This window comes from Microcebus murinus, chromosome 25 (assembly GCF_040939455.1).
Source record: "Microcebus murinus isolate Inina chromosome 25, M.murinus_Inina_mat1.0, whole genome shotgun sequence".
Lineage (NCBI taxonomy): Eukaryota > Metazoa > Chordata > Mammalia > Primates > Cheirogaleidae > Microcebus > Microcebus murinus.
Window position 1 is genome coordinate 11,923,147 of NC_134128.1, and position 24,916 is coordinate 11,948,062.

Below are 24,916 nucleotides of genomic sequence, written 5' to 3' on the forward strand. Positions count from 1 at the left end.
CAAGTCCAGGTGCGTCCGCCTGTCCCGACTAGACGCACCAGCGAGGAGCAATCGCGGGGAAGAGAGAAGCCCGGGGCGTCTCTCCAGGAACAAGTTTCCCGGGCGAGCGACGCGGCTGGATTCTCCAGGGCAGCGGAAACTGCAGCGCCGCCTGGAAGTCGCACCCGGGGGCCGGCGGGGCCGGGCCGGGGCGGGACCCGGGCGGGGGCGTGCGCTCCTCCCCCCGCGGGCGGCCGGGCGGGTGGCGCCGAGCCCCCTGCGCGTGGCACATGGGGCGCCTGACGGAGGCGGCGGCGGCGGGTGGCGGCGCTGGGGCTGCGCGCTCGGCCGGGTCCCCTCCCGATCTCCTGCCCCTGTCGTCCACGTCCCCGGGCTGCGCGGCCACCATGGCGTCCAGCGAGGAGGACGGTGCCAACGGCGGCGCCTCGGAGGCCAGCGACGAGAGGGAGGCCACCCGCAAGAGGAGGCGCCTCGGCTTCTTGGCCACCGCCTGGCTCACCTTCTACAACATCGCCATGACCGCGGGGTACGCGCGCCCCCAGGTCCCTGCGCGCCGGGCTCGGGGGCGCGGGCTGGCCGGCGGGGGCGCGTGGTGGCGCGTGGGGCGCGCGGGCCGGGCCCCTGGGTGGGCGCGGGGACGGCCGTGGGGGAGGGGCGCGGCCGCGGCGGCTTGAATGGAGCGGGGCGGGGGGGCCGGGCCTGTCGCCGGGCATTGCCTAATACGGTGCACGGCGTGGCGGCCGCGGGGCGCGGGCCCGAGGTTAAGTATAGACCCGGGCAGGAATGCGGGGCCGACCCGGGGGGAGGCGGCTGCCTCCCGCCGCCGTTGAAGAAGCGCCTGGGTCCGGCCACCTGGAGCTGTCCGGCCGCGTGTCCTTGTGCTGCGATCAGTGGGCACTGTTAATTTGTTAATTTCATCATTGCAACTTTTCTTTTACAAAAGCATAATGCGTCCTAGAGCTTCTTGGCATGATTTTTTTTTTTTTTAAACACCACCTTATCGGAGCTTGGCCCTCGTGCCCAGCATCTTTATGGTCTCATGCTCCACTGCTGATACCCTGTCCTTTTATTTCTGGCCTTGAGTATGACTTACAAGTTAAGGTTACACAATGATTAGCCCTCTTCGAAGAGCTGTCAGAGTGACTTGTGTGTCAACTGCTTTTCAAACCCTTTTGGGAAAATGCTTTTCCCTTTCTAAACTTCCGTTGCCTTTTAAAAGTTATTTTCCCATGATCACAGGAAACATTCACTTACATAAATATGGGGGAAAGATTAGTGGTATTTTACGCTTTCTTCGGGGCTTGTAGAGAAATGCGATTGACAGAGCTTTAATAAATCCTTGAGTGCGGTACTGAGTGTCCATTACGTGCTTAGGGCGTGATACAGGATACCAAATACAGTTCATAAACTTATATTTATTGAGGATCTATGTGCCAGAGTTATTATAAATGTATTATCTCATATTTAGTCCTCTACAATCCTGTGAGGGGTACATGATATATTACAGATTAGGAAACTGAGGCACAAAGAGGTTCAATCGCTTGCCTGAGATCACAGCCAGTGAGTGTCAGTCGTGGGTTTCCACCTAGATTATCCGGCTCGGATGCTGTGTCGTCGTTTTTCTTTCCTAAATCATAATCTTGAAAGGAGAGAAAACGAATATATTCGAAACAACAGAATGGTTCGGGACCCCCCACGTGGTGCTGTAGGGGCTGAAGGAATTCTCTGTCCTCTCTGATGGCCTCAGGCAGTTAGCAAGCCTTTCTTGAAACACCTGCCATGTGTGAACAGGGTGGCTGTCCCTTTCCAGTTTGCTGTCCACTTTGGAGGCCAAGTTACATTTCAAAAAATGAAAATCAGTGAGTAACTCCATTTTAAAGCCCTCAGCGAGTCCCTGTCACCTCCACCCTAATTAATCTAAGGGATTTGGACCGTCTGTCTTCCAAGGCCGTTTGCCTCTCGGGTTCCCCTTTCCACGAACTCGCCTGTGACTCACTGCTGCCTCAAAGCACCGTGCATTTTCCCAGCACTCTCCATCTTTGCTCAGGTCGTTCACTCCTTGTGTAACGTTCTCTTTGTTCTTTCTGTAATTTCTAACCAAATCAACCTCTTTGAAAGTTTCTAGGTCTTCTGCTTCGCCTGGAGCAGAATTAAATGCTTTCTCCGTTGTGTTCTAGCACTTCATTCCTGTTCTTCCTACACTTCCCGGCAAAGCAGGGCTTATTCCAAACTTGTCTTTCTCTGCCTGCATGGAGAAGGCCCCTTGTTGTTTTCATAAGGCAGTGGTGATTTCTGAAATGGAATTATACGTGTCACTAACTCTTTGGAGCCTTTCAAGAGAGAGGCGTTGAGAGTTGAAGAAGGAATAGGATTTGTGCACATAAAGGGTATGAATTTCAAGTGAGATAAATTCTAGAAATAGATAGGCATGAGGTGCAAGCCTGGTGTATTCTCTTAAATGAATTGGAGAATGGTGCTGGAAATAGTGATGAATAAGGTTGGAGAAATTGTAGTGTTGAAATCAGGACAAAAACGTATACATTTAACAGTGTGAATAGCAGAGGTTCTTTTGGTTCATTTAACATGCTTCGTTTATTTCTTTTTTTAGCAGAACTTTGGCATGTTTGTTAATTTTTTGTAATTTTGAAACAATCTGGGTGTGGTGTCTTGCACCTGTGTTCCCAGCTACTCGGGAGGCTGAGACACGAGGATTGCTTGAGCCCAGGAGTTCAAGACCAGCTTGGGCAATATATATAGCAAGACCCCATCTCGGAAAAAAAAATTCCAAAACAATCAAATAGTATTTAAGAAATAAAAGAACCTGTCTAAATCTATAAGACTAGCATAACCTTTTATTTTTTCTTATTATCTTTCATATGGGTATATCTAACCTCTTTCAAGTTTTTTACTGGAAACTCCGTTCTCAGGGAGGCTTTACCTGGCCAGTTTCAATCAAATAGTGACTCACATCCTAACACTCCTTGTCTACCTTGCCTGCTTTATTTTTCTCCATCCTGCTAACTGCCATGCAATTGTACAGTGTATTTTATAAATTCATCATTGCTTATTGTCTGTTGTCCCCCTTAGAGTATAAACTCCTTGGAGCACTCAATAAATACTTATTCAATGAATGAATGAATACAGATTTTAAAGCATTGTTGTTATAATATCTGCTCTATTATATATTCTATTTTTATTTAATATTCTATCTGCTGTATTATATATTCTATTTTTACTTAATATTCTATCATGTATCTTTATATAGTTTTCACAATTACACTCTTTCACAGTTATATAAGAGTGTATAGAACTAATGGGCAATCATGAATTAAATCATGTCCCTAATGACTGTTTGTTTTCATTTATTTCTGTTGAATTAGTGGCTTAGGATAAATCCCTATGAGTAGAATTACACCTTTAAAGGAGGTAAGGATTGTTGTGGCACTTGCTCATGATTAGGAACTGAGCATTCCTCTCTCTTTTTCTCTTTCTCTCTCTTTCACTCTTTGTGTGTGATTTTCAACAAATACTTTTGAGTCCGTATGAATGCATTGTCCTATGTCAAGTGAGGAATATAAGGTAAATATTTGAGGCCCTGTTTTTGTATATATGTAAGACATAAATAACAATTGCAATAAAAGAATGAGATAAGTGCTCAGCAGGGGTGTCAGAGGACAGACAGGTTGGGAGAATCAGAGAAACCCTTGTTTGGGAGATCATAGCATTTAAACTGAGCTTTGAAGAATGAGCAGGACTTAATAGGCATGGATAAGGAAACAGGATGAGTTAAGGTACAGAGATGTGAAGTTGCTAGACATCTGTCGAGACAACAAGTAGGCCTGAGAAGGAAAATGAAGTGGGAAATGAAGGTGGACAGGTAGCTCGAGCCATTTCACAGGGCCTTAGATGATTTGCTGACATGTTTGGATTTTTTTTTTTTTTTTTTTTTTTGAGACAGAGTCTCGCTTGTTGCCCAGGCTATAGTGAGTGCCGTGGCGTCAGCCTAGCTCACAGCAACCTCAAACTCCTGGGCTCAAGCGATCCTTCTGCCTCAGCCTCCCGAGTAGCTGGGACTACAGGCATGTGCCACCATGCCCGGCTAATTTATATATATATATTAGTTGGCCAATTAATTTCTTTCTATTTATAGTAGAGACGGGGTCTCGCTCTTGCTCAGGCTGGTTTCGAACTCTTGACCTCGAGCAATCCGCCCGCCTCGGCCTCCCAGAGTGCTAGGATTACAGGCGTGAGCCACCGCGCCCGGCCGACATGTTTGGATTTTAATTTGTAAACAGAACAGGAAGGTGTTGGTTAAGGGTTGTGTCTCACTTCTTTGTAGCTGGGTGACCTCAGACAAGTCACTTAACCTCAGACCAGTCACTTAACAAGTCACTGATCCTTAGTCTTCTCATCAGTAAAATTGGAACAAGACAACTACGTTGCTAGATCATTACAAGGAATAAAGGGATAATGGGTATGAATTTCTTAGCAGGGTGCCAGATGCATAATAGACTTTTCAAAGTGTTAATTCCTATCCCTAGTGGTTAATTTAAAACTGCACTTCTTGCAGATAGAGAAACTATTTAAGATATTTTTACAGTATACTTAATAGAACTTAATAGAGCAAAAATGCCCAAGATACATTGCCCAAAATGTTAAGTAAGAACCATATCTTTTATTGCTGGGTAGGATGTATTTTATCAATGAGGACAAATCCATTGTATGGATTTACCACAAGTTGTTTACCCATTTATCTGTTGATGATGTTTGGATTCTTTTCAGTTTGGGACTATTATGAATAAAGCAATGAACATTCATGGACATATGCTATTGCTTTTCTTGGATAAATACCTACAAGTAGTAGGACTGGGTAGATGGCAGTCATGTGTTAATTTCTTAAGGAACTGCCTAACTGTTTTCCAAATTAGTCATACCATTTTACCTTCCCACTAGCAAATGAATGATACTTCCAGTTGCTGTACTTCCTTGCCAACACTTGGTACAACTAGTCATTGTAATTTTAGACATCCCAGTAAGTATATTGTATTATTTCGTTATGATTTTGATTTTCATTTCCCTAGTGACTAATGAGATTGAGTATCTTTTCCTGTGCTTACTTGCCAGTTGTATAGCTTCTTGGGTATAACATCTGTTCAAATCTTTTGCCCGTTTTGTTTTCTTTAATAGTATGGCTTCCCATTACTGAGTTTTGAGAGTTCTTTATACAGTCTGGATACAAGTCCTATACCCGATATGTGATTTGCAAACATTTTGTCCCAGTTGTGGCTTGGCTTTTCATTGTCTTCACAGTGTTCCTCGAAGAGCAGATGGTCCTAATTCTAATGAAGTTCAACTTCCCAGGCTTTTTTCTTTTATGAACCTTTCAGCTTGATTCTTTATTGGTGTGAGTGCCTAGGTGCAATCAGTTGAGACACTCATATATTGGCCGCTAAACAAAAGTATAAATTTAGTCGAGAAAAGGCAATTTAGAGGTGTCAATGAACAATATGTGATAGTCAAAGACCATCTTTCTTACAAGCCTCCAAGTGGTTAAAAGAGGCATAAAGGAGAAATGACAAATTAGAATGTCATTATTTTTCAATAGTTTTGAAATAAGGGATCTAGGCAATGATGGTCAGTAACTGTTAGTATCATAAAAGAAAGAGACAACCAGAAATTACATGCTCTTTGTAGAAGTATCCACCACAACCTATGAAAATCAGACAAGAATCCGATCACGCCCCTAGAATTAACTACCAATTTACAGGAGACACAAAGAACAGAATGTGGTAAAAATGACACGTGGGCATCGAATTAACAAAATCCATACTGAGGGTTGCTGCAGGATACACCACTCAGTGTCTTCAACAGACAAATTGCAAAAGGCAGAAAGGGAAGGAAGGATAGAGGGGAAACTGTAGATTCAAAGAGTCATAAAAGACAAAACAACTAATTACAGCATGTGAATCTTATTTCAATCATGCTTTAAAAAAATTACGAGACAATTTGGGAAATTTGTATCCTGGCTCTATGTGTTGTGATATTAGGAAGTTGTTATATTTTATTACATGGCATAGTTGTATTATAATTATGTTAATTCAAAGTAATCCTTTTATAGATACATAATGAAACATTTATGAATCATTTTATAGAATGTCTGGGATTTTATTCAGAATAATAAGGGGAGGAGAGGGAATAAAGTTTTAGGTGAAACAAGATTGTTCATAAGGTATTAATAAGCTGCGTAGTGAGTGAGCAGGTGAGGTTCATTATACCTTTCTCTATACCTTTGTATATGTTCTTAATTGCTTATAATAAAAACTTAAAAAGCAGTGTTGACATTTTTTTAAAAAAGGAAATGTATAGTGGAGTTAACCAAGTTTTTCAAGGAACAGGTGGTCTCCAAGATATTTCAGGCGAAATATCTTTTGATAAGGTTTTTCAGGGTCATTGTACCATAGGGGCATGAGAATGTAGCCCCCGTGTTCAGTAAGTTATGGCATGTAACTCTTACATTGCACTGTTCTGTTGTTTCCACTTACTAACTTGAGAGTTCTCCGTGGCAAAAACTATGTCTTATCTATTTCAAATTCCCCAGTGCCTAGCTCAGCACCTGGCTTAGTATTAAATGTTGATCCTGAAAATGAATGAATAAATGAGTTAAGCAAGCAAGCAAGAAATCTACATATATGATACAAGTTTTTTTTTGTTCTTTGTTTTTCCCTGAGAAAGTATTTAATCAAGGACTGAGTGTATTTGTTTGGGTTCATATAATCAATAGTCCTGGCATATTTTAAAAAACAAAAGAATATTCCAGAAAAGGATTTCTAATCCAATTGCTTTTGGAATATTTTTGTTTGTTTTATGACAATTGCTAAATTAATGGATGAAGGAAGTCCAAAGTTAGTTCAATGTAGAACCCTTAGAGAAATTTTGATTGTCACTCCTTGTGATGGTGGGTTTAGTACGTAAACTCTGATTGGTTTAGATTAGCTCTTGGCCTTACTGATGGAAAAACAGATAAGAGGTTAGAATAGATGGTTTGAGGGTCCTTTCAAACTTGTGACTCTGTTCATTTCTTTTATTTCCTACAGTTTAGTGAGTGGTATTAGCATGATAATATACTAGCTGGTGCAATACTGCCATCTATGGAACAATAGCAGAATTTGTTATAATGTTACAATGCATGGATTTTTTTTTTATTATTATTATTTCGGCATATTATGGGGGTACAGATTTTAAGGTTTCAATAAATGCCCTGTTCCCCCTTCCCCCACAAGTCTGAGTTTCCAGCATGACCATCCCCCAGATACAATGCTATTTTTAAAAGTAGAAAACTTGCCATCTAAATGAATCCTTTGATACATTCCTTGCTTGGTTAATAGGTGCCTCTAAAAACTTATCTTTTGTAGATACCCGATTTGATTGTGCCCAGAAAAGACAAGTATATGGAAAATGTGAATGGAAACATCTTATTAAGCTTTCTGCTTCTTTAAGTATGGGGATTAGGGATTGAGGATAATGAAATCGTAACACTTTAAGCCTAAAGGGAGGGTACCTAAAACATTATCCAGATTAGCACTGTAGGATCAGCCCAGCACTGAATTCAGTGTCGGCTTTTGCATGAGATGAGTGCGTGTGTTATATCCACAGTAAAACTCTGATACGGTGGAAAGAGGGCAGGACTAGGAATTCAGGGGCCTCAGGGATTCTATTTCAGACTCACAGTAATGAACTTAACTCTGAGACTTAGAGTTAACCTAATGTCTCCAGATCACGGCTGTCTCATCTATAAGAGTAATAGACTTTCCATATAATCTTACAAATGTATTTGTAATGTACATATGAATTGCTATAATTAGCTAATATCTCAGGGCACGATATGTACTTAGAGCCAGATCAGTATAGCACAGGGGTCCAACAGCATAGGCTCTGAGCTCAGTGGTGGGTTTAGGTCCCAGCAGGCTGGCCGTGTGACCCTCTCTGCCTGTTTCCTCACCAGTGAAACAGGATAATAGTAGACCCTTACCTGATAGGGTTATCATGAGGGTTTGAGGTTGATATGTAATGCATTTATTTATTTAGAGACAGGGTCATGCAGGCTGCAGTACAATGGCATGTGATCATAGCTCACCGCAGCCCCCAACTCCTGGGCTCAAGCAATCCTCCTGCCTCAGCCTCCTGAGTAGCTGGGACTATAGGCGTGCACTACCATGTGTGGCTAATTTTTTTATTTTTTGTAAAGATAAGGTCTTGCTATGTTGCCCAAGCTGGTCTAAGGCCCCTGGGCTCAAGCAATCCTCCCATCTTTTCCTCCTGAGTAGCTAGTACTAGAAGTGTGCACCACCATGCCTGGCTAATTTTTCTATTTTTTTTTTTCTTTTTAGTGATCAAGTTTAGCTATGTTCCCCAAGCTGGTCTGGAACTCCTAACCTCAAGTGTTCCCCATGCCTCAGCCTCCCAAAGTGCTGGAATTACAGGTGTGAGCCACCACGCCCAGCCTGTCATGCATTTAGAGCAGAGTCTAGAACATAGAAAACACCCTGAACATATTATTATCACCGTTGTCATTAATATATCTGCATTTCCAAAGTCTTTGTGACAGTTTCAGACATTTGCCTGACTTCCTATCCTATCTGATAAAGTCATTACTTTTATCTCATGATGTGCTGAGGAGCAGAACTGTCATTCTGCCATTTTCTTAGCGTTCTCTTGAGCACGCATTTTCCTCATATTCGATTAGTAGTATCTTTGCAGGAATCTTTTTAAGGCATTTGTCCACTGTATGTATGTTATTTAGTTAAAAACTTAAAACTGTATAATACTTTTACATTTTATAAATCCATTTAAGTAGACACTTTGGAGACCACTAATCTCAATGACTGGGGTAGCTACTCATTTTCCTGGGTATACTATTAAAGCTTTTAAAAAGCTACAGATGAGGCAACTTTCTTTAACTTAAACATGCTTTTGTAGTTGCAAGGGAAACTGGAAAAAAAGAGTTGCCAGTGATTCTAGGAAGATGAGAAAGCTGGTTTCCATAAGTATATCTTATATCTTAAGTACCATTAATTCACAGAACAGAATCTATATTCAGTACACAAATGTAAGTTGCAAGGCGGGGTATGTGTATTTTTTTCTTTTTTAGAAACAACCTCTTTGAAAGCAGGCCCATGTCTGATCTTTGTGTATACCTGCTGAGGTGTAACAGTTGTTTTTATTTAATGAAAATTACTTAGATATTAATTGACGATTCTTATAAGAGATTTCTACTTATACCGATGTATAGTTATGTACTATATATTTGCATTAAATATGTATTTATACACATACACACACAACTTTTGATAGCTTTTTCCCTCAAGATACCTTTATGTAATTATTAAATGCTTTATGATAATCTTATTTTTGGTACATAAAGCTGTTTTCTTTGGTCTGTCAATTTATTTGCTGAAACCAGAACAATAATGGACATCGCTTTGCATGTAGTTGGTCTCGTCTATGTTCTCTTCCTCCGCTTATAGAGTCAACATGAAAATACCATTTGTCATTTTTTTAAAAAATAGAACTATGAACTAAACATAATAGAACATACATTTTATTATATAAATAGCATTTCTTTTCAGGAAGGTTAGTTTAGCCATGTTTTTAAATTGTAAAATGAACATAACATTTACCCTCTTTAACAAACATTTTGAAGTGTGCAGTTCAGTAGCATTAAGCAGATTCACGTTGTTTGGGCAACCGTCACCTCCTTTCATCCCCATAACATTTTATCTTTTTTTTTTTTTCCTTTACTTCTAGTACTGGCTGAAACATTTTATCTTGAAAGACCAAAACTCTACACCCATCCAACATGAACTTCCCATTGACCCCTTTCCCCCCATCCCCTGGGGACCACCATCCTATTTTCTGTCTTTCTGAGTTTGATAATTCTGCAGACCTTGAGTAAATAGAATCACATAATATTTGCCCTTTTGTGCCTGGCTTATTTTACTTAGCTTAATGTCTTCAGGGTTCTTCCGTGTTGTAGCATGCGTCAGAATTTCTTTCCTTTTTAAAACTGAATACTGCATTGTGTGTATATATTTCCTTTTGTTTATCTATTCAGTCATTGATGAACACGTGGGATGCTTCCACTGTTTAGCTATTGCAAATAATGCTTCTGTGACTGTAGGTCAGTGGTATTAATTTGGACAGAACTTTCTAAAATGCTTTTATTTCCTCTAGGTGGTTGGTTCTAGCTATTGCCATGGCACGTTTTTATATGGAGAAAGGAACACACAGAGGTTTATATAAAAGTATTCAGAAGACACTGAAATTTTTCCAGACATTTGCCTTGCTTGAGGTAAGTGTTGCATCATGCTGCTTTTTTGTTGTTGTAATATTTATTGGAACCTTTCTTTTTTGTTGAGCAAACTCAATCTTGTTTTGCTGATGCCATACCACCCATGGGTTTGTTTAATACCAATGTTAACAGGGATCGATGTTTTATATTACTGACGTGTGATCCTTTTTTATTTGCTTACAGATAGGCCACTGTTTAATTGGTGAGTTTTTGCTTTCATTTTGTATTTTCATTATAAATTGCCTTTAGGACAATAGCTGACTTGTTTTTCTCTTTAAGGAATTGTACCGACTTCTGTGCTTGTGACTGGGGTCCAAGTGAGTTCCAGAATCTTCATGGTGTGGCTCATTACTCACAGTATAAAACCAGTAAGTGATGTAAACACATTGTCTTCTTGAGCCTGCAGGAAAGCTTTTCATTAATCGGAATCTAAAATATTAATATTTATATATTTCAGAAAACAGAACCTTTGGGTAAAAAGGAGTTGGGTTTGAATTTAAGTATTGGATATTGACTTAGTACTTTCGTAGAATGACTTTGGAACACAAGCAAAACCAAGTATTGGTATTTTATAGCCATAATATATTCTCCTTGGATGCTTTCCAGTTTTTAATTAATATCCATATTCTGTCAAATAACTAACAGAAAATTTTCTTTTCTATAGAAGCTTCTTTTCCATCAAAGTTATTCTCTTTGATTATGTAATTGATGTTATCAGTGTAAACAGTTTATTTTTCCTCATTTAGCATTGAGTACTGTAGTAACAGACATAAAAATAAATGTAGTTCCGTATACCTGAATAACTGGAAAAGACTAAATTAAAAATTAAAAGGGAGTAAAAGGATACAAAACTTCAATTAGACAGGAGGAGTAAGTTCAAGCCTTCTCTTGTACAACACGATGACTACACTTAATAACAATGTATTGTGTACTTGAAAATTGCTATCAGTAGATTTTAAGTGTTCTCACCCCGAGTAAATAAGTGTATGTAGAAACACGTAGGCGAATTAGCTTGATTTAGGCATTCCACAGTGTATACATATTTTAGAACATCATGTCATGTACCATAAATATAGATAATTTTAATTTTTCAATGAAAATATAATTTTCAAAGAAGTGTTAAGGAACTTAAGGAAAAATAAACATATTATTTACTGCAGCATGACAAGAGACCTAATTATTGAATATAATTAATGGCTTAAACCTTTTGGACAAAACAAACACCATGTTGACTATGTCAAGATTCTGGGCCTTTTAAACCCATGACAGACATTTCCTAGCTCAACCCTTCTAACCTTCTCAGCAGCCTACAGGGTTTTCTGTCTATTTGAGGACAGATTTCTGGCCTCCTTTCTTGTCTCCCCTATGCTTGGGGACTGACACCTGACCTCTTCTCTGCTCCTCTTAGCCTCACTGGCCTTCTCCTGTCCACGCGGGGACAGATCGCTGACTTTTCTGCCTATGACTAGTCTACACTTTAGCCCTTTTAACTAGTATCATTCACTCAACTTGCTTCATCCATTTGTTGCTAACCAGTGACTGCCCTACAGATAGCAAAGAGCACATGTCACACAGCCAAACTTTATTCATTGAGGTTGCCCACTAATTTAAAAACAGGAGGACAGGCTGGGTGTGGTGGCTCACGCCTGTAATCCTAGCAACTCTGGGAGGCCGAGGCAGGAGGATCACTTGAGGTCATGAGTTCAAGACCAGCCTGCCCAAGAGCGAGACCCTGTCTCTACTAAAAATAGAAAAATTAGCCAGGCATCGGACATTGATCATTGGGTATCGTGGCATGTGCCTGTAGTTCCGGCTACTCAGGAGGCTGAGGCCAGAGGATGACTTGAGCCCAGGAGTTTGAGGTTATAGTGAGCGAGGCTGATGCCAGGGCACTCTACTCAGGGCAACAGAGTGAGACTGTCTCAGAAACAAACAAACAAAACAAAATAAAAAAAAAAACCCAGGAGGACATTAACTGAAAGAGAGACTGTCCCAGGTAGTGAACAAATATAGTAATAGCTGAGCTAGGATGACAAAGAGTCTGAAGAATGAGGGAAAAGAAAGATAACATTAACTAGAGAGGAGAAGGTAAAGGGACACTAGAGAGTGGTAAGTTCCAAAGAAAAAGAAGAATCCGTCTGCTCCTTTTATCCTCATTGGATCTCTGCCTTAATTTGACTCTTGATTTTTCTACAACAATACAGGGTGTCCCCAAAGTCACCATACATAGGGAAAATGGAAAATTGTAGCTAAATGTACCTTCATTTACCAAATATTCATTATAAAATTTTCCCTCTGTATGGAGACTTTTGAGACTCCCTATAGTTTCCCATTGGCACCTATTTACCACTCCCTAATTAATCCAATCAACATTTATTGAATGCATTCTATATACCTGGTGGTGTGCTAATCTCTGGATTTATAAAAATGAATAAGGCAGTCCCAGCGGTCAAGTGTACTGGCTGTTGGGAAGAGAGAGGCAGTCGTACGAATGTTGGATCATGAACAGATGCTAATTGTGCACCTTTTCTGTGCCCGCCATTGTGCTGGAATATGAGTGTTAATAATATAAACACATGGTCTCACCTTATGGAGCCTATAATTGGGAGAGAAGCTAAACAAGTAATTATACAAATACTTATTTAATTATATTAATCTTTGAAATAAGAGCTCCAAATGCATTGTGGTATATCCAGGGGGGACTTAGTCTGACCTAGGGTGGAAAGGAAGGCTTCCATGAAGAAGGAGGATATAGAAGTTGAAACTGACATGGGCAAGACTTAGCCAGACAAATTTTGATACAAATTGCCAACTGCTGTAATATGAATATGAATAAAGTACTATGAGAACAAGGAAGTTGAGTGAAGAACTTCTCAGGGTGAGAGGAGATATTTGGGAAAAGTTTTCCAGGGAGCATGATGTTTTAGCTGGATATGAAAAGACGAGGAAGGGTTTTCTATGGGGAGCAATTAGAGGGAATAGCATGTGTAAAGACGCAAAAGTTCAGAGCATATTCTAGAAATAACAAAGTTTAGCGTCACTGGAAGAGAGAAGTAGCTAGGAGGGTTGGGTGATTGCAGATGGAGAGATTTCTGAGCTTGAATTGTAAAGAACCTTGACTATCAGGCTCAGGTGTTATTAGAGTTTGTCCTTGAAACTTTTAAATCATAGGACTGAGCTGATTCCAGTTTGTTTTTTGTTGTCTTATTTTCTTTTTTAAGAGAAAACATCCATCCATGAAGAGAATAAAGACAGGTTAGTCCAGATGAGAGATGATAAGGCCCTGAATTAAAACAGTGGTAATATGGCCAAAGATGAGTGGGTAGGTTCAAGAGTTGGTCCTGCAGTAGAACAAGGGTGATGCAATGATTAACAGAAAGCAGGAGGGTCAGATTGTTCCCATTCCAGTTTCTAGGGAGTAATGTCCTTGGATGGTAGAGTTCTTGGCAACTTCACTTAGAGTGAACGTTGAGAAAGAAAAATCAGTATACATTTGACCTCTCCTTTGAATAGCACATATTTCAGTTCCCTGTTTATAATTAATGGTATAATGGTGACCATACTGAGTTTTCTGTATTGCATTTGTCTAACCCTAACATGCCATTAGAATAAAAGCCAGTACGTAATGAAAGTGTCTTCATTTGAAAAATAAGTGTGCAGTTGAACGACACTGTGGATTTCTCTATAATTCTGCAGATCCAGAATGAGGAGAGTGTGGTGCTTTTTCTGGTGGCGTGGACTGTGACAGAGATCACTCGCTATTCCTTCTACACATTCAGTCTCCTTGACCACTTGCCGTACTTCATTAAATGGGCCAGGTGGCGATGTCTCACAGTTTAGTTTCTCACGGTCCTGTGCATGCTTATTCTGTGTGCTCAGCTAACACCAGAGAATTGCAATTTGTGTTTTCAGCCTGGCGGATGCCACAATGCTGCTGTTCTATTATCAGCGTTAGAACTTGGATTCTAAAAGCTTAATTTAATGATCAGAGATCAATCATGTTAATATAAATGTGGAGAAAAATCAGTGCAAATCAAATTAGAGTAGTATCCTTAAATAACCTCAAACTTGGTCATTCATTTTTCTTTGAAAGCACACACATCTATCCATTTTGGGAATTCTATTAACTAACTGGTGCCCAAAATATAATATTTTGTCCAATCGATTTAACCCTTTGTACTCGCTTGCTTTTTTTTTCTCGATTCCTTTATTCTACTCGGGATTTAATGTTTTAAATACCCCAGATTTTACAAAAACTGGAGTTTCTTTGCATACAAACTTATTTATTTGGATTTTTTTATATTTCAAATTATTGATACATTCAAAGAGTAATTTTAATCTCTATATTTTTTCATGATGTGAGCTGCTACTGATGCTAACCGTGTCGAGTCACACTTGACATCCAAGTGCAAAGGGTTAAATTATTTTAATATTCAATCTAGTATCCACCATTTGTCTTATATCTACAATGCCTTATTTTTTATTTTTCAATTTTTTGCTTTAAGTAGCAGAGACAGGCATTTTAAAAAGTCACACTTCCTTGAAATTTTAGCATTTGAAATGTGGACAAAATTTATATTTCAAGGGCTCCAAATATATCTATCTTAAAGAAACAGTTTTGAAAGCCAAGGATGTCTGGTTTTTTTTTTTTTACGTTTAAATTCTTTGAGTAATTGACATTTTACAAAATTTTTATAAAAGCAGAACTGCTATTTGGAGAATAAATCATAAGCCAGTATATCATTTTCCAGTCTTCTAATATTATACATAATATTATTAATAATATCATATCTATAATTCTGTTATTTTCAAAAACTCTGATATTTATGTTAATACATTCTAATTTTATTTGAGGGTAATCCTTATCTAGTTTCAGATTTGTTTTTGATTCTCATATATTAAAAATCTAACACTTTTTCTTAAATTACTCCTTTTTTAATAACTCATGTTTTATACATGTTTAAATATAATGATTTAGAATATATAAACAAACCAAAAAGAAAGAAAAACTTTTAAACTCCTCGTATGCCCTCTAAAATGAGGATAATCACTGTGAATTGTGGTATGCATTCTTTTAGACTTTTTTCTTTTACATTTTCTAGCCCTTTTTTAGACATCTGTGGCTTACTATTTTGCATATCATAAAATACTTTAAAATTATAATTTGAGCTTAAATATATTGTCTGTCATAAGGAGGTCACACTACCATTTACGTGTGTTTGATTGGTTTTATTATCGTACGTGAAAATATATTCACTATTAGTGATTGGGCCTTTTAAAAGGTTGGCAATTTTGAGTGTCACCGGACGCTAATCCTAGAATGCATATCAGTACCATTTTGCATGACAGTCTTCTGGATCTTTGGCATCTTTCAAAATAGTAATTCATGCCTCTTTTCATGTGCTGTGTTTACAAAATTTGTTTGAAGAAGATAATGGAATGCACATTGCACATTTTCCTTAGATCAGGCATATTAATTGCTATTGCTTTGTCCGTCTGCCTTTCAGAATGCATTTGCATGTCTTTGCTTTCTGGAAAAGTTCGAAACTCTGCCATTTCATGTTTAAATTTGCTGTTTAGAAAACAATTGTCAGTTGCTTTGATGTCATAGAATCTTTCAATTACAAAATGCACGTGTTAGCATCCTGCCATTTAATCATGATCATGAAATTATGTTTCGTGTCAAAAGGATCTTAAAAATCCCAACCATCTAAATATAGTATATTCTCCAACTGCATTAAATAACCTAACATAATATTAGTATCTGTGTTCAAATGTTGAAGCTATTGTTCTCAAATAAAACTTCACTTTAGAAATGGCTTTTTATTTACAAACAATTTCATGGTTTGAATATACTTTGATTCTATTTATGTGTTAAAAGTGTTCTTCGCAGAGGAGATAATTGTGTACTGAGTTGTGTTTTCGAATTGATTTTCACTTTGATTTCAAAAATGCATTTCTTTCAAAAAAATTTTAGGTGACAATTGGAATCTTCAAGGAAGCATTATGAATGTGGTCTAAAAATGGTTAAATCTCCCATAGTGACTAGGAGCATGGCGGCCTGCCTGTGATCCCAGCTGAGGTGGATCACTTGAGGCCAGAGGTTCGAGGCTGCAGTGAGCTGTGATCATCCTGGGACGCAGAGCAAGAGCCTGTCTCTAAAAATATAAAAATAAAAACCATAAATTAATCTCCTATACTTCCTTCAGAACTTAGAGAGTTAAGTTAGTGACATGCAATCTCTTTAAAGTACAAGTCAAGTCAAATAAATTTTGTAATTTGTTCCCATTTCATTAGAAATTTTCAGTCTTTAAGACTTTACACTAGTTTATTCTAGGAATGATGGGCTTTTTTTTCCTGTTAAAGTTCAATGCTACCAAAAAATCTTTTGAGAGTCACATAAAATAAAATAAAAAAAAAGCTTAATCAGTTTGGATATTTTATTTGAGAAGGGGATATAAAATGTCCCTTCATAATTTTTAAAATGAGTTATGTGATTTTAAAAATTGAGGTACAGGAAAAGATTGATTTAAATGATAACACAAAGAACTACACAAGACTGATAAGAAAGCAAAAAAATATATACAAGGCATAGAAGGGATGAACAAGTACAGTAAGGGAATCATTCTTAACAGTTCATGTATTTTGGCAAATCATTTCACTCCACCCCCCATATCCTTATCATGCAGGAAGAAAGTGATTTTTAAATTGTCTCTAAGCTTCTTCAATACTGAGAAATTTGATTTTCCTTTGTAGATATTTCTTAATGCCAACAAAATGACTAAATAAAGTACAGATTAATTTGATTTTTTTTCCATCAACATTTTTACCTTTTCTGTAGTAACTGTTACATAGTGAGTAAATTAGAGAAAAATGTTTTTGTTTAATGGAGAAATGTCCTTGTCTTGGATCCTTTAGGCTCTTCCTGTTGGAAACCAGTGGAACACGGGGTGTTTCCCTCACTAGGCATAAACGATGCCTGGCCTACCATGTGTTAGAGACCTTGCCACAATCCAAATGTGCTTATAGTTATTTTGGCTTTTGAATAGAACTTTCTCAGCTCTATTGTAAGCAAGCTAACTATTCCTTTAATGTGGGAAGTCTGGAAGTAACTTGTCTTAATTTGTTTGTTATGAGAGTAGTTTTAGACAATATACTCATTGTAATTACTGATGCTTTAGGTAGTGTTATTAGTTTTTTGCATAGTAATTACTTTCGATTAGTAACCACAGAGAGTTTGCCAAAAGCCTCTTAAAAATAACTACTTTGGTAATTTCAGAGTTTAGATATTAAATTAGGATCATAGCTGGTCTTTTTAAGAACAACCTTTGATCAATAAATGACTAGAGGCATGAAAGAGAAGCAGTTATGATTCTGTGCACCAAAGAAGCACATTTACAATAATTTTTTACGAACTTCACCTACTTTCTTTTATGTATAAAAGCATCTCAGTACTGCAAAGTCAGTTGACTTCTTATTAAGAAGGTCTTGCCATTTAAAATGGAAAATGTTATTAGCAAAAAGGATGATAAGCAAATGATTGAAGCAGAAAAATTAACCTTTTTATGCGAAGTCATTGTAAATATGTAAAGAGAGGAGACTTTTTAAGTTTCAATACGATTGTAGCAAAAGAACTGTAATGTAAAGGGCCAATAATTATTCTAGAAAAATAATTCTCTGACGTTTTTCTTTCTCCAGATATAATTTTTTTATCATCTTATATCCTGTTGGAGTTGCTGGGGAGCTTCTTACAATATATGCTGCCTTGCCATATGTGAAGAAAACAGGAATGTTTTCAATAAGACTTCCTAACAAGTACAATGTCTCTTTTGACTACTATTATTTTCTTCTTATAACCATGGCTTCATATATACCGTGTAAGTACATATTTGTTACTACTTTGATTTAGCATATGATAGGAAGGTTTTTCGAAAGACATCATAATAATGCCTAGATGATTAGACAAGGAGAAATAATTAGAAATAATTGCTTACAAATATATTAAAACTTATATTTAACCCTACATTTATTCATAATTTGGAATCATTGAAGGAGTGAGTTAGAAGACCTTTTACTAACTATGAGAAAAAAGGTAAGTAAATTACTACATGAATGATTGCTTTCTCAAAATCATTTAAAAATAAGCTTAGTATGCTTTATTTTTAAAAAAAAAAAAAAGAAAAATCATTTTAAAACATGCAGCAGTATACTATTTACAGGCACTTAGAATTATCTATCTGAGTATAAAACATCCTATCCAAGAAAGTTTCAGATCATTTCTATGTATTCATTAAGTATCTACTTGGAAAAATCATTGAAGAGTACTTTTAGTCTTACTTGTGTTGCTGTATGTACTTGAAAATAATAAAGCTGCTTTTCTTAAAATATTTTGAATAATTCAGCCTCTTCACTAATTTCTCCTCCTCTGTCAGCAGTTGCAGTGAATTGGTGAGACTTGACTCACTTCATTGAAGTTTCAATAGTGACATATTTTTAGATCAGATATTGAAAGTTACTTGAGGAAATATGAGGGCAAAGCAAGGTTGTTTTTCCTCAATAGAACTAGAAACTGAATGATGTTAGGGGACAGGGGAAGGAAATGAGAAAAGTTTATCGAATCCGAAATCTACATCGACATGACATAAAATATTTCATCTCAAGGGGATGAGCATGGACCTTGGCCAGCCCCTGGACGTCTCCAACTTTGACGCTTTTCCAAAATCAAAACTAACGTAGTAGTCAGAGATGTATCTCCACCTTCCACCAGGTCAGCCTGATTCCAGTGTCTGGTTTTCCATCCCAAGCCAGTTCAGGAGCACTACGGAGGGGACACACACACTGTTTGTTCACACCCCTCGCTTGTCCCAATGTCTGGTTAATGCGAACTTGCTTAGAGCCGAACTAGAGATCACAAAGGTGTCTGTCACATAGTTCCAGATTCAGGCATCGGGTTCTCCTCTTCCTCCTGACTGCTGAGACATCCCCACAGAAACCAAGGGCTGGCAGGATCATGGTTGGAAGCCTCTAACCAGTGACCCTTTTTCTTTTCTTGACATAGAGTCTTGCTCTACTCTGCTCCAGGTAGAATGCAGTGGTATCATCATAGCTCTCTGCAGCCTCAAACTCCTGGGTTCAAGCAATCCTCCTGCCTCAGCCTCTCATATAGCTGGGACTATAGGCACGTGCCACAATGCAGGGCTAATTTTTCTGTTTTTAGTAGAGGCAGGGTCTTGCTCAGGCTGGTCTCAAACTCCTGAGCTCAAGCGATCCTCCTGCCTTGGCCTCCCAAAGTACTAGGATTACAGGCATGAGTCTTGATTATGTGGTTTTCAGGTATCCTAGGAAGCATAGACTCTGGCCTGTACCAGTAGCAACTTCTGAGTTCGCCCAGCTGACAGCTAATGAGAGGCCACTTGGCAGAGCACCAGACAGCCATGGGGGTGTTTTTCCAGTCCCTTATTGACGTTAGTAGTAGTATCAACTAAGTTTACTTTGCTGATTAAATCCTTTGATAATTAAAAGCGTTCAAAGTACTTTTTGGGTACTTAGTACTCAAAAGAAGTGGTATTATTAGTATATTTCTCATTTGTATTACAGATGAAAGAGGTTGAATGAGTTGCTTAACAATCACCTAGCTGGTAAATAAAGCCAAGATTTGAACTCAAGCCCATTCCTTGTACTAAACTACTCAGAATTTTATAGGAGTGACCAATTATTTACAATAATTAGTAAATTATTGACCCATTGGTAATTATTTGACCAATTATTTATAATAATTGGTCAGTTAGCTTGATGTATATATAACCTGAATAAATTTAAGCCCCTAGGTAGAATATGATAGTTATGTTTATTAAGATGGGAAGTACCTAAATTAAAAAATATAAAAGCCATTGTGCATTTTTGCTCTATTTGAGTTAAACTCTACAAACAAATTTTTATCCAAAGTTTGTGTTGTGGTTAGGTTCATTGGTTTAGTTATTCCGATCATCATTTTCAGAAGTATTTTTACATTTATATTGTTTAGAGCTAGTGTTAATTTGTTCATCCACCAACATTTATGCTATGATTTAAAGTATGGGTTCACATTGGCTCAAAATATTCTCTAAATTTGACTGGACAGATGACCGTTGGTCCAACTGACCTATATGTATATAGTTACATGTTTATATATAACAGGCTACCCTTACACCCAGACAAGATTAGCTTCTGCTCTGGGCCCTGTTTAAAGGACCTTGTTCTGGCCTGTCACTGGTCACCCCTCCACATAGCCTGCCAACTGCTCCTAGATCACATTCTGGAAGCCTAGAACCATGGACGTCACTGCCCAGATGGTGTTCAACATGTACCAAGGCTTCTATAGGATTCTTCTTTGATCCATTGGCCTGAGGGCTAACGTGTACCAGTGTATGCACTCCTGAGATCACAGGATAGCCAAGGGACAGCCGTTTGTGAGGTTTATGGATGAAGCTTATATATATATATATATATATATATATATATAAAGATATATATATACATATACACTGGAATATCCACGCACATGGGCCTAAGACCCCTCATGGTTCCGAATACAGCCAAGAGACCAGAGAGAAAGAGGCCAGGCAGCTCGGCTTCCCTCGTGCTGGGGCTTTCTGGCTCAGAATTCCAGAATTCTGAATTCAAACATGGCCTCCCAGGTCATTGGGAAGATATTTTTATCATTGTATTTGAGTTTGCTAAAAAATAAGGAAAACAGGCCAGCGCAGTGGCTCAGGCCTGTAATCCTAGCAGTCTGAAAAGCAGAGGCAGGAGGATTGCTTGAGGTCAGGAGTTTGAGAGCAACCTGAGCAAGAGCAAGACCCCGTCTCTACTGAATAATAGAAAGATATTGGCTGGACAACTAAAAATATATATAGAAAAAATTAGCCGGGCATAGTGGTGCATGCCTATAGTCCCAGCTACTTGGGAGGCTGAGGCAGGAAGATCGCTTTAGCCCAGGAGTTTGAGGTTGCCGTGAGCTAGGCTGACACCATGGCACTCTAGCCTGGACAACAGAGTGAGACTCTGTCTCAAAAACAAAACCTCAGCAGTTTATGGCACTAAAATATTTAGGCATGGAGTAGGTAGGCCTCTATTAGAAGTCTTAACCTGAGCTCAGTAAATATTAGAGGGTAGCAGTGAGTGGTCCAGAATGTACTTATTCTCAAATTTCAACACATGTGACAAGTTTCAAGTATAAATGTAAAGCAATCGCTTATCTTTCTGTGTTTTCTTTTTTTCAATGAAGTGTTTCCACAACTCTATTTTCATATGTTACGTCAAAGAAGAAAGGTGCTTCATGGAGAGGTGATTGTAGAAAAGGATGATTAAATGATCCCTACAAACAAGGTGCTTTTTCCAGAATTACCAGGATTACTTGAGTCCAAGTTTGAATAACAAGAATAAACAACTTCATGAAATATACCATGGATCGTATGGTTTCTTAAAATATAACCGAGACACGTGGTATTTGCGAGTGTTTGTCTTCATATTGTGCCAGCTCTGTTTTTTATGAGAACTGTGCAAATATTACCAACTCCTGGGTAGGTGTTGATCATTAAGAAAATAATTGGGTGTATGACCTGAGGGAAAAAAAACCTTTTTGTTGGTTTTACTAAATACCTAGCTGCTTAAATCAATGTTTAGGAATTAGTTTAATGATTTCACATTATGATATACCTGCCAGTGATATTTATGTGATATTTATAAATGAAACTAAAGGCAAAATTATAATAACTTGTTAATAATGTGTTGGTATTTCTTGAACCTACAGTCTATTTTTTCAGGTTATAAGGCAGCCTTTGTGATTAATAACAATTTTTGGAAGCGTGGACATAATTTGGTAAGACTCTTGCTGTAGATAAAGTAGCAGCATGAAAAAAAATGAATTCAAGTAGATGTCACCATTGGAAAAGATTCCTTGAAAGTATTTCTAGGCCATTGAAATTGTGTATACCACTAAGCAGATTTATTTTTATTTGAATTAACCACTAAAGGACAACTATTTCAACTGTAAGGATTTTAAGGGGTTACGAATAGTGTAAGTATACTCTTAGCCCCACTGGTTAAAAAAAAAAAAAAAAGAAATGATGTCTTTTCATAATATTGTACTCAGAACTCGGAGAAAGACTGCCCTATACCATGGAATAGTCTTGCAAAAATCATATTACTCTTTGTGGTACTTAGGTAACTAAAAGTTTCGGTGTATGTTCTAAAAACAGAGTCATTTTACTCAGAATTCCATTGAGCAGCAAAAATTTTTATAACAAAGCTTCTGTCCTCGTGTTTGATAAAAAGATACAACAAAGATACTTCAATACTGCTTTGATTCTTAAGTAGTCCTTTAAAAAAATTCCCTCCTGTATTAAAGTATGCTGATTATTATAATATTATATTAAATATTAGGATATTAAATATGTGACTTTAAAAGAAAAGGAACTTTTGCCTACTATAGATATCTACATGTAATTTTGCCTATAAATGTTCTGTATTGTTTCATTACTATCAGTATGTAACATTACACTTTTCAGAATTGCCGGATTTTGTGTTCCTTTACAAAATTTTTTCCTGTAGAGATTTCTAGTTCAGAATGTTTTAAATAACTTGGTTTTTTAAAGGTGCTATTTCTTTCATTACATTATACTTTAATGTTTCCTCTGCAGCTGAATGTTTTATTAAGCAATATGGATTAGGTTACTAATTCTCAAAATCCTAATGTTCTTTCTGCTCCTATACTACTTGATCAGTTTTCATCTTGAATTTTTATATGGAAGAAATTTTCAGGGAGTTTTCCCCCTTTGGTAACATAGTATAAGAAATTCACATATTTATTTTATTAGATGCCTGTCTAGTGAAAAGTATTTTAAATTATAGTCCCAAAATTTTCTGGTACTCCCTTTAAGCATTTGTATAACTCTTTTTTTCCCCTCAAGTTGTGAAATATCTTGAAGTAGGAATTGTGATTAAGTTTAATAAAAATGAAAGCGCATTAAACCATTTGGTGACCTGTATTAATATTCTCAAAACTTTAAATTAGTTTATCTTCAGTATCTTCTATGTTCAACCAATTCTAAACTGTCATTTATGTAGAAAATAAAGTGCTAAACAGTAGTTTGACTTTTAAAAAGTATTTGAAATTCCTTTGCACTTGTTTCCTGTCACTGTATCTTTTGAATTTCTCCCTAAGTCACCATAACTTTTTTTTTTTTTTTTTTACTGTTTTTCTCCCACTTCCCTGAAGTCCCCTTTGTCATATATCAAGTATCCACTTATATGTGGGCCATTTCATTTTCTTGTTGTTGGAATATGAAAATAGCATTGCTTTCGTCTATTGATTTTGTATCCAGCAACCTCCCTTAAATATTTTAAACTGCATTAATGGGTTTACTATATTCAATTAACTTTGTGTTGCAAATACCTGACCAAGTAAGCACATGGTCCTAATTAAAAAAAAAAAATTTCCAAAGCATTTCAAAGGCTTGTGTAAATCTAAACTTAATTTACACATTTGGTAAATCTATTTCTCGTAAATATTAGAATGCCACTTACACATTTGCCTACACTCTTACTTTTTAAAATTTGAAATTATAGGTCAATTTGTGTTTTAAATAAATGGAATCACAAGACATCGGTAAGGTAGTCTAATATGCTAAGGTCTTTTAAATATTATAAACACTTTAAATAAGAACAGATTATTTCTAAACCTAACATGAAAGTATTTAATACGAGGGTTATGATTTACCACCTTTGTATTTATTTATTTATTTTTTATTTTTTATGTTTTATTTTTATTGTTTTTTATTTTAGCGTATTATGGGGGTACAAGTTAATAGACAAGTCGGGGCTTGAATCAGATAGAACTTGAATTCAGTCCTGTAGCCTTTGTCATTTGAAAAACACACATCAAGAAATTTTGATGCTAACAACTTTCAATTGTAGTTGGTGACATTCCTTTCAATTCTGTTTTTAATTTTTCATAGTTTTATAGCTTAATATGTTATAAAATATGCAAGTTTAAAAATATTTTTTTATTTTTTATTTTTATTTATTTTTTTTTTTTGAGACAGAGTCTCGCTTTGTTGCCCAGGCTAGAGTGAGTGCCGTGGCGTCAGCCTAGCTCACAGCAACCTCAAACTCCTGGGCTCAAGCGATCCTCCTGCCTCAGCCTCCCGAGTAGCTGGGACTACAGGCATGCGCCACCATGCCCGGCTAATTTTTTCTATATATATATTAGTTGGCCAATTAATTTTTCTATTTATAGTAGAGACGGGGTCTCGCTCTTGCTCAGGTTGGTTTCGAACTCCTGAACTCAAACGATCCGCCCGGCTCGGCCTCCCAGAGAGCTAGGATTACAGGCGTGAGCCACCGCGCCCGGCTAAAAAAAAAATATTTTTCAAGGTCTTAATTTACTATTAATACAGCAACATCCCTGATAGTTAAAACTTTTTTAAAAGCATGCCAAAATCAACATAAGAAAGTCATTTTCACCAAAAGCCTTTGTTATTTGACATCTGTAGATTGTCGGAAGCATTATTTTCACATCTTTAGATT

General features: G+C 37.5%; 1 protein-coding gene across 1 annotated transcript; it reads left to right on the top strand.

Annotated features, from left to right (window-relative positions):
* The first annotated feature begins 215 nt into the window (after nucleotides 1–215).
* HACD1 (3-hydroxyacyl-CoA dehydratase 1) lies at nucleotides 216–22,106 on the top strand. The gene is made up of 7 exons (XM_012748670.2): nucleotides 216–526; nucleotides 10,231–10,348; nucleotides 10,532–10,550; nucleotides 10,628–10,716; nucleotides 14,045–14,166; nucleotides 18,047–18,225; nucleotides 21,615–22,106. The coding sequence occupies exons 1-7, from the start codon at nucleotides 270–272 to the stop codon at nucleotides 21,695–21,697; spliced, it is 867 nt and encodes a 288-aa protein (XP_012604124.1). The 5' UTR covers nucleotides 216–269; the 3' UTR covers nucleotides 21,698–22,106.
* Nucleotides 22,107–24,916: the final 2,810 nt, after the last annotated feature.

Bases quoted from the DNA above. Each gene is read 5' to 3' on its own strand.
- HACD1 (XM_012748670.2), top strand. From the start codon at position 270: ATGGGGCGCCTGACGGAGGCGGCGGCGGCGGGTGGCGGCGCTGGGGCT. The intron at 527-10,230 runs GTACGCGCGCCC...TATTTCCTCTAG, and splicing joins AACATCGCCATGACCGCGGG to GTGGTTGGTTCTAGCTATTG. The intron at 18,226-21,614 runs GTAAGTACATAT...TTTTCAATGAAG, and splicing joins CATGGCTTCATATATACCGT to TGTTTCCACAACTCTATTTT.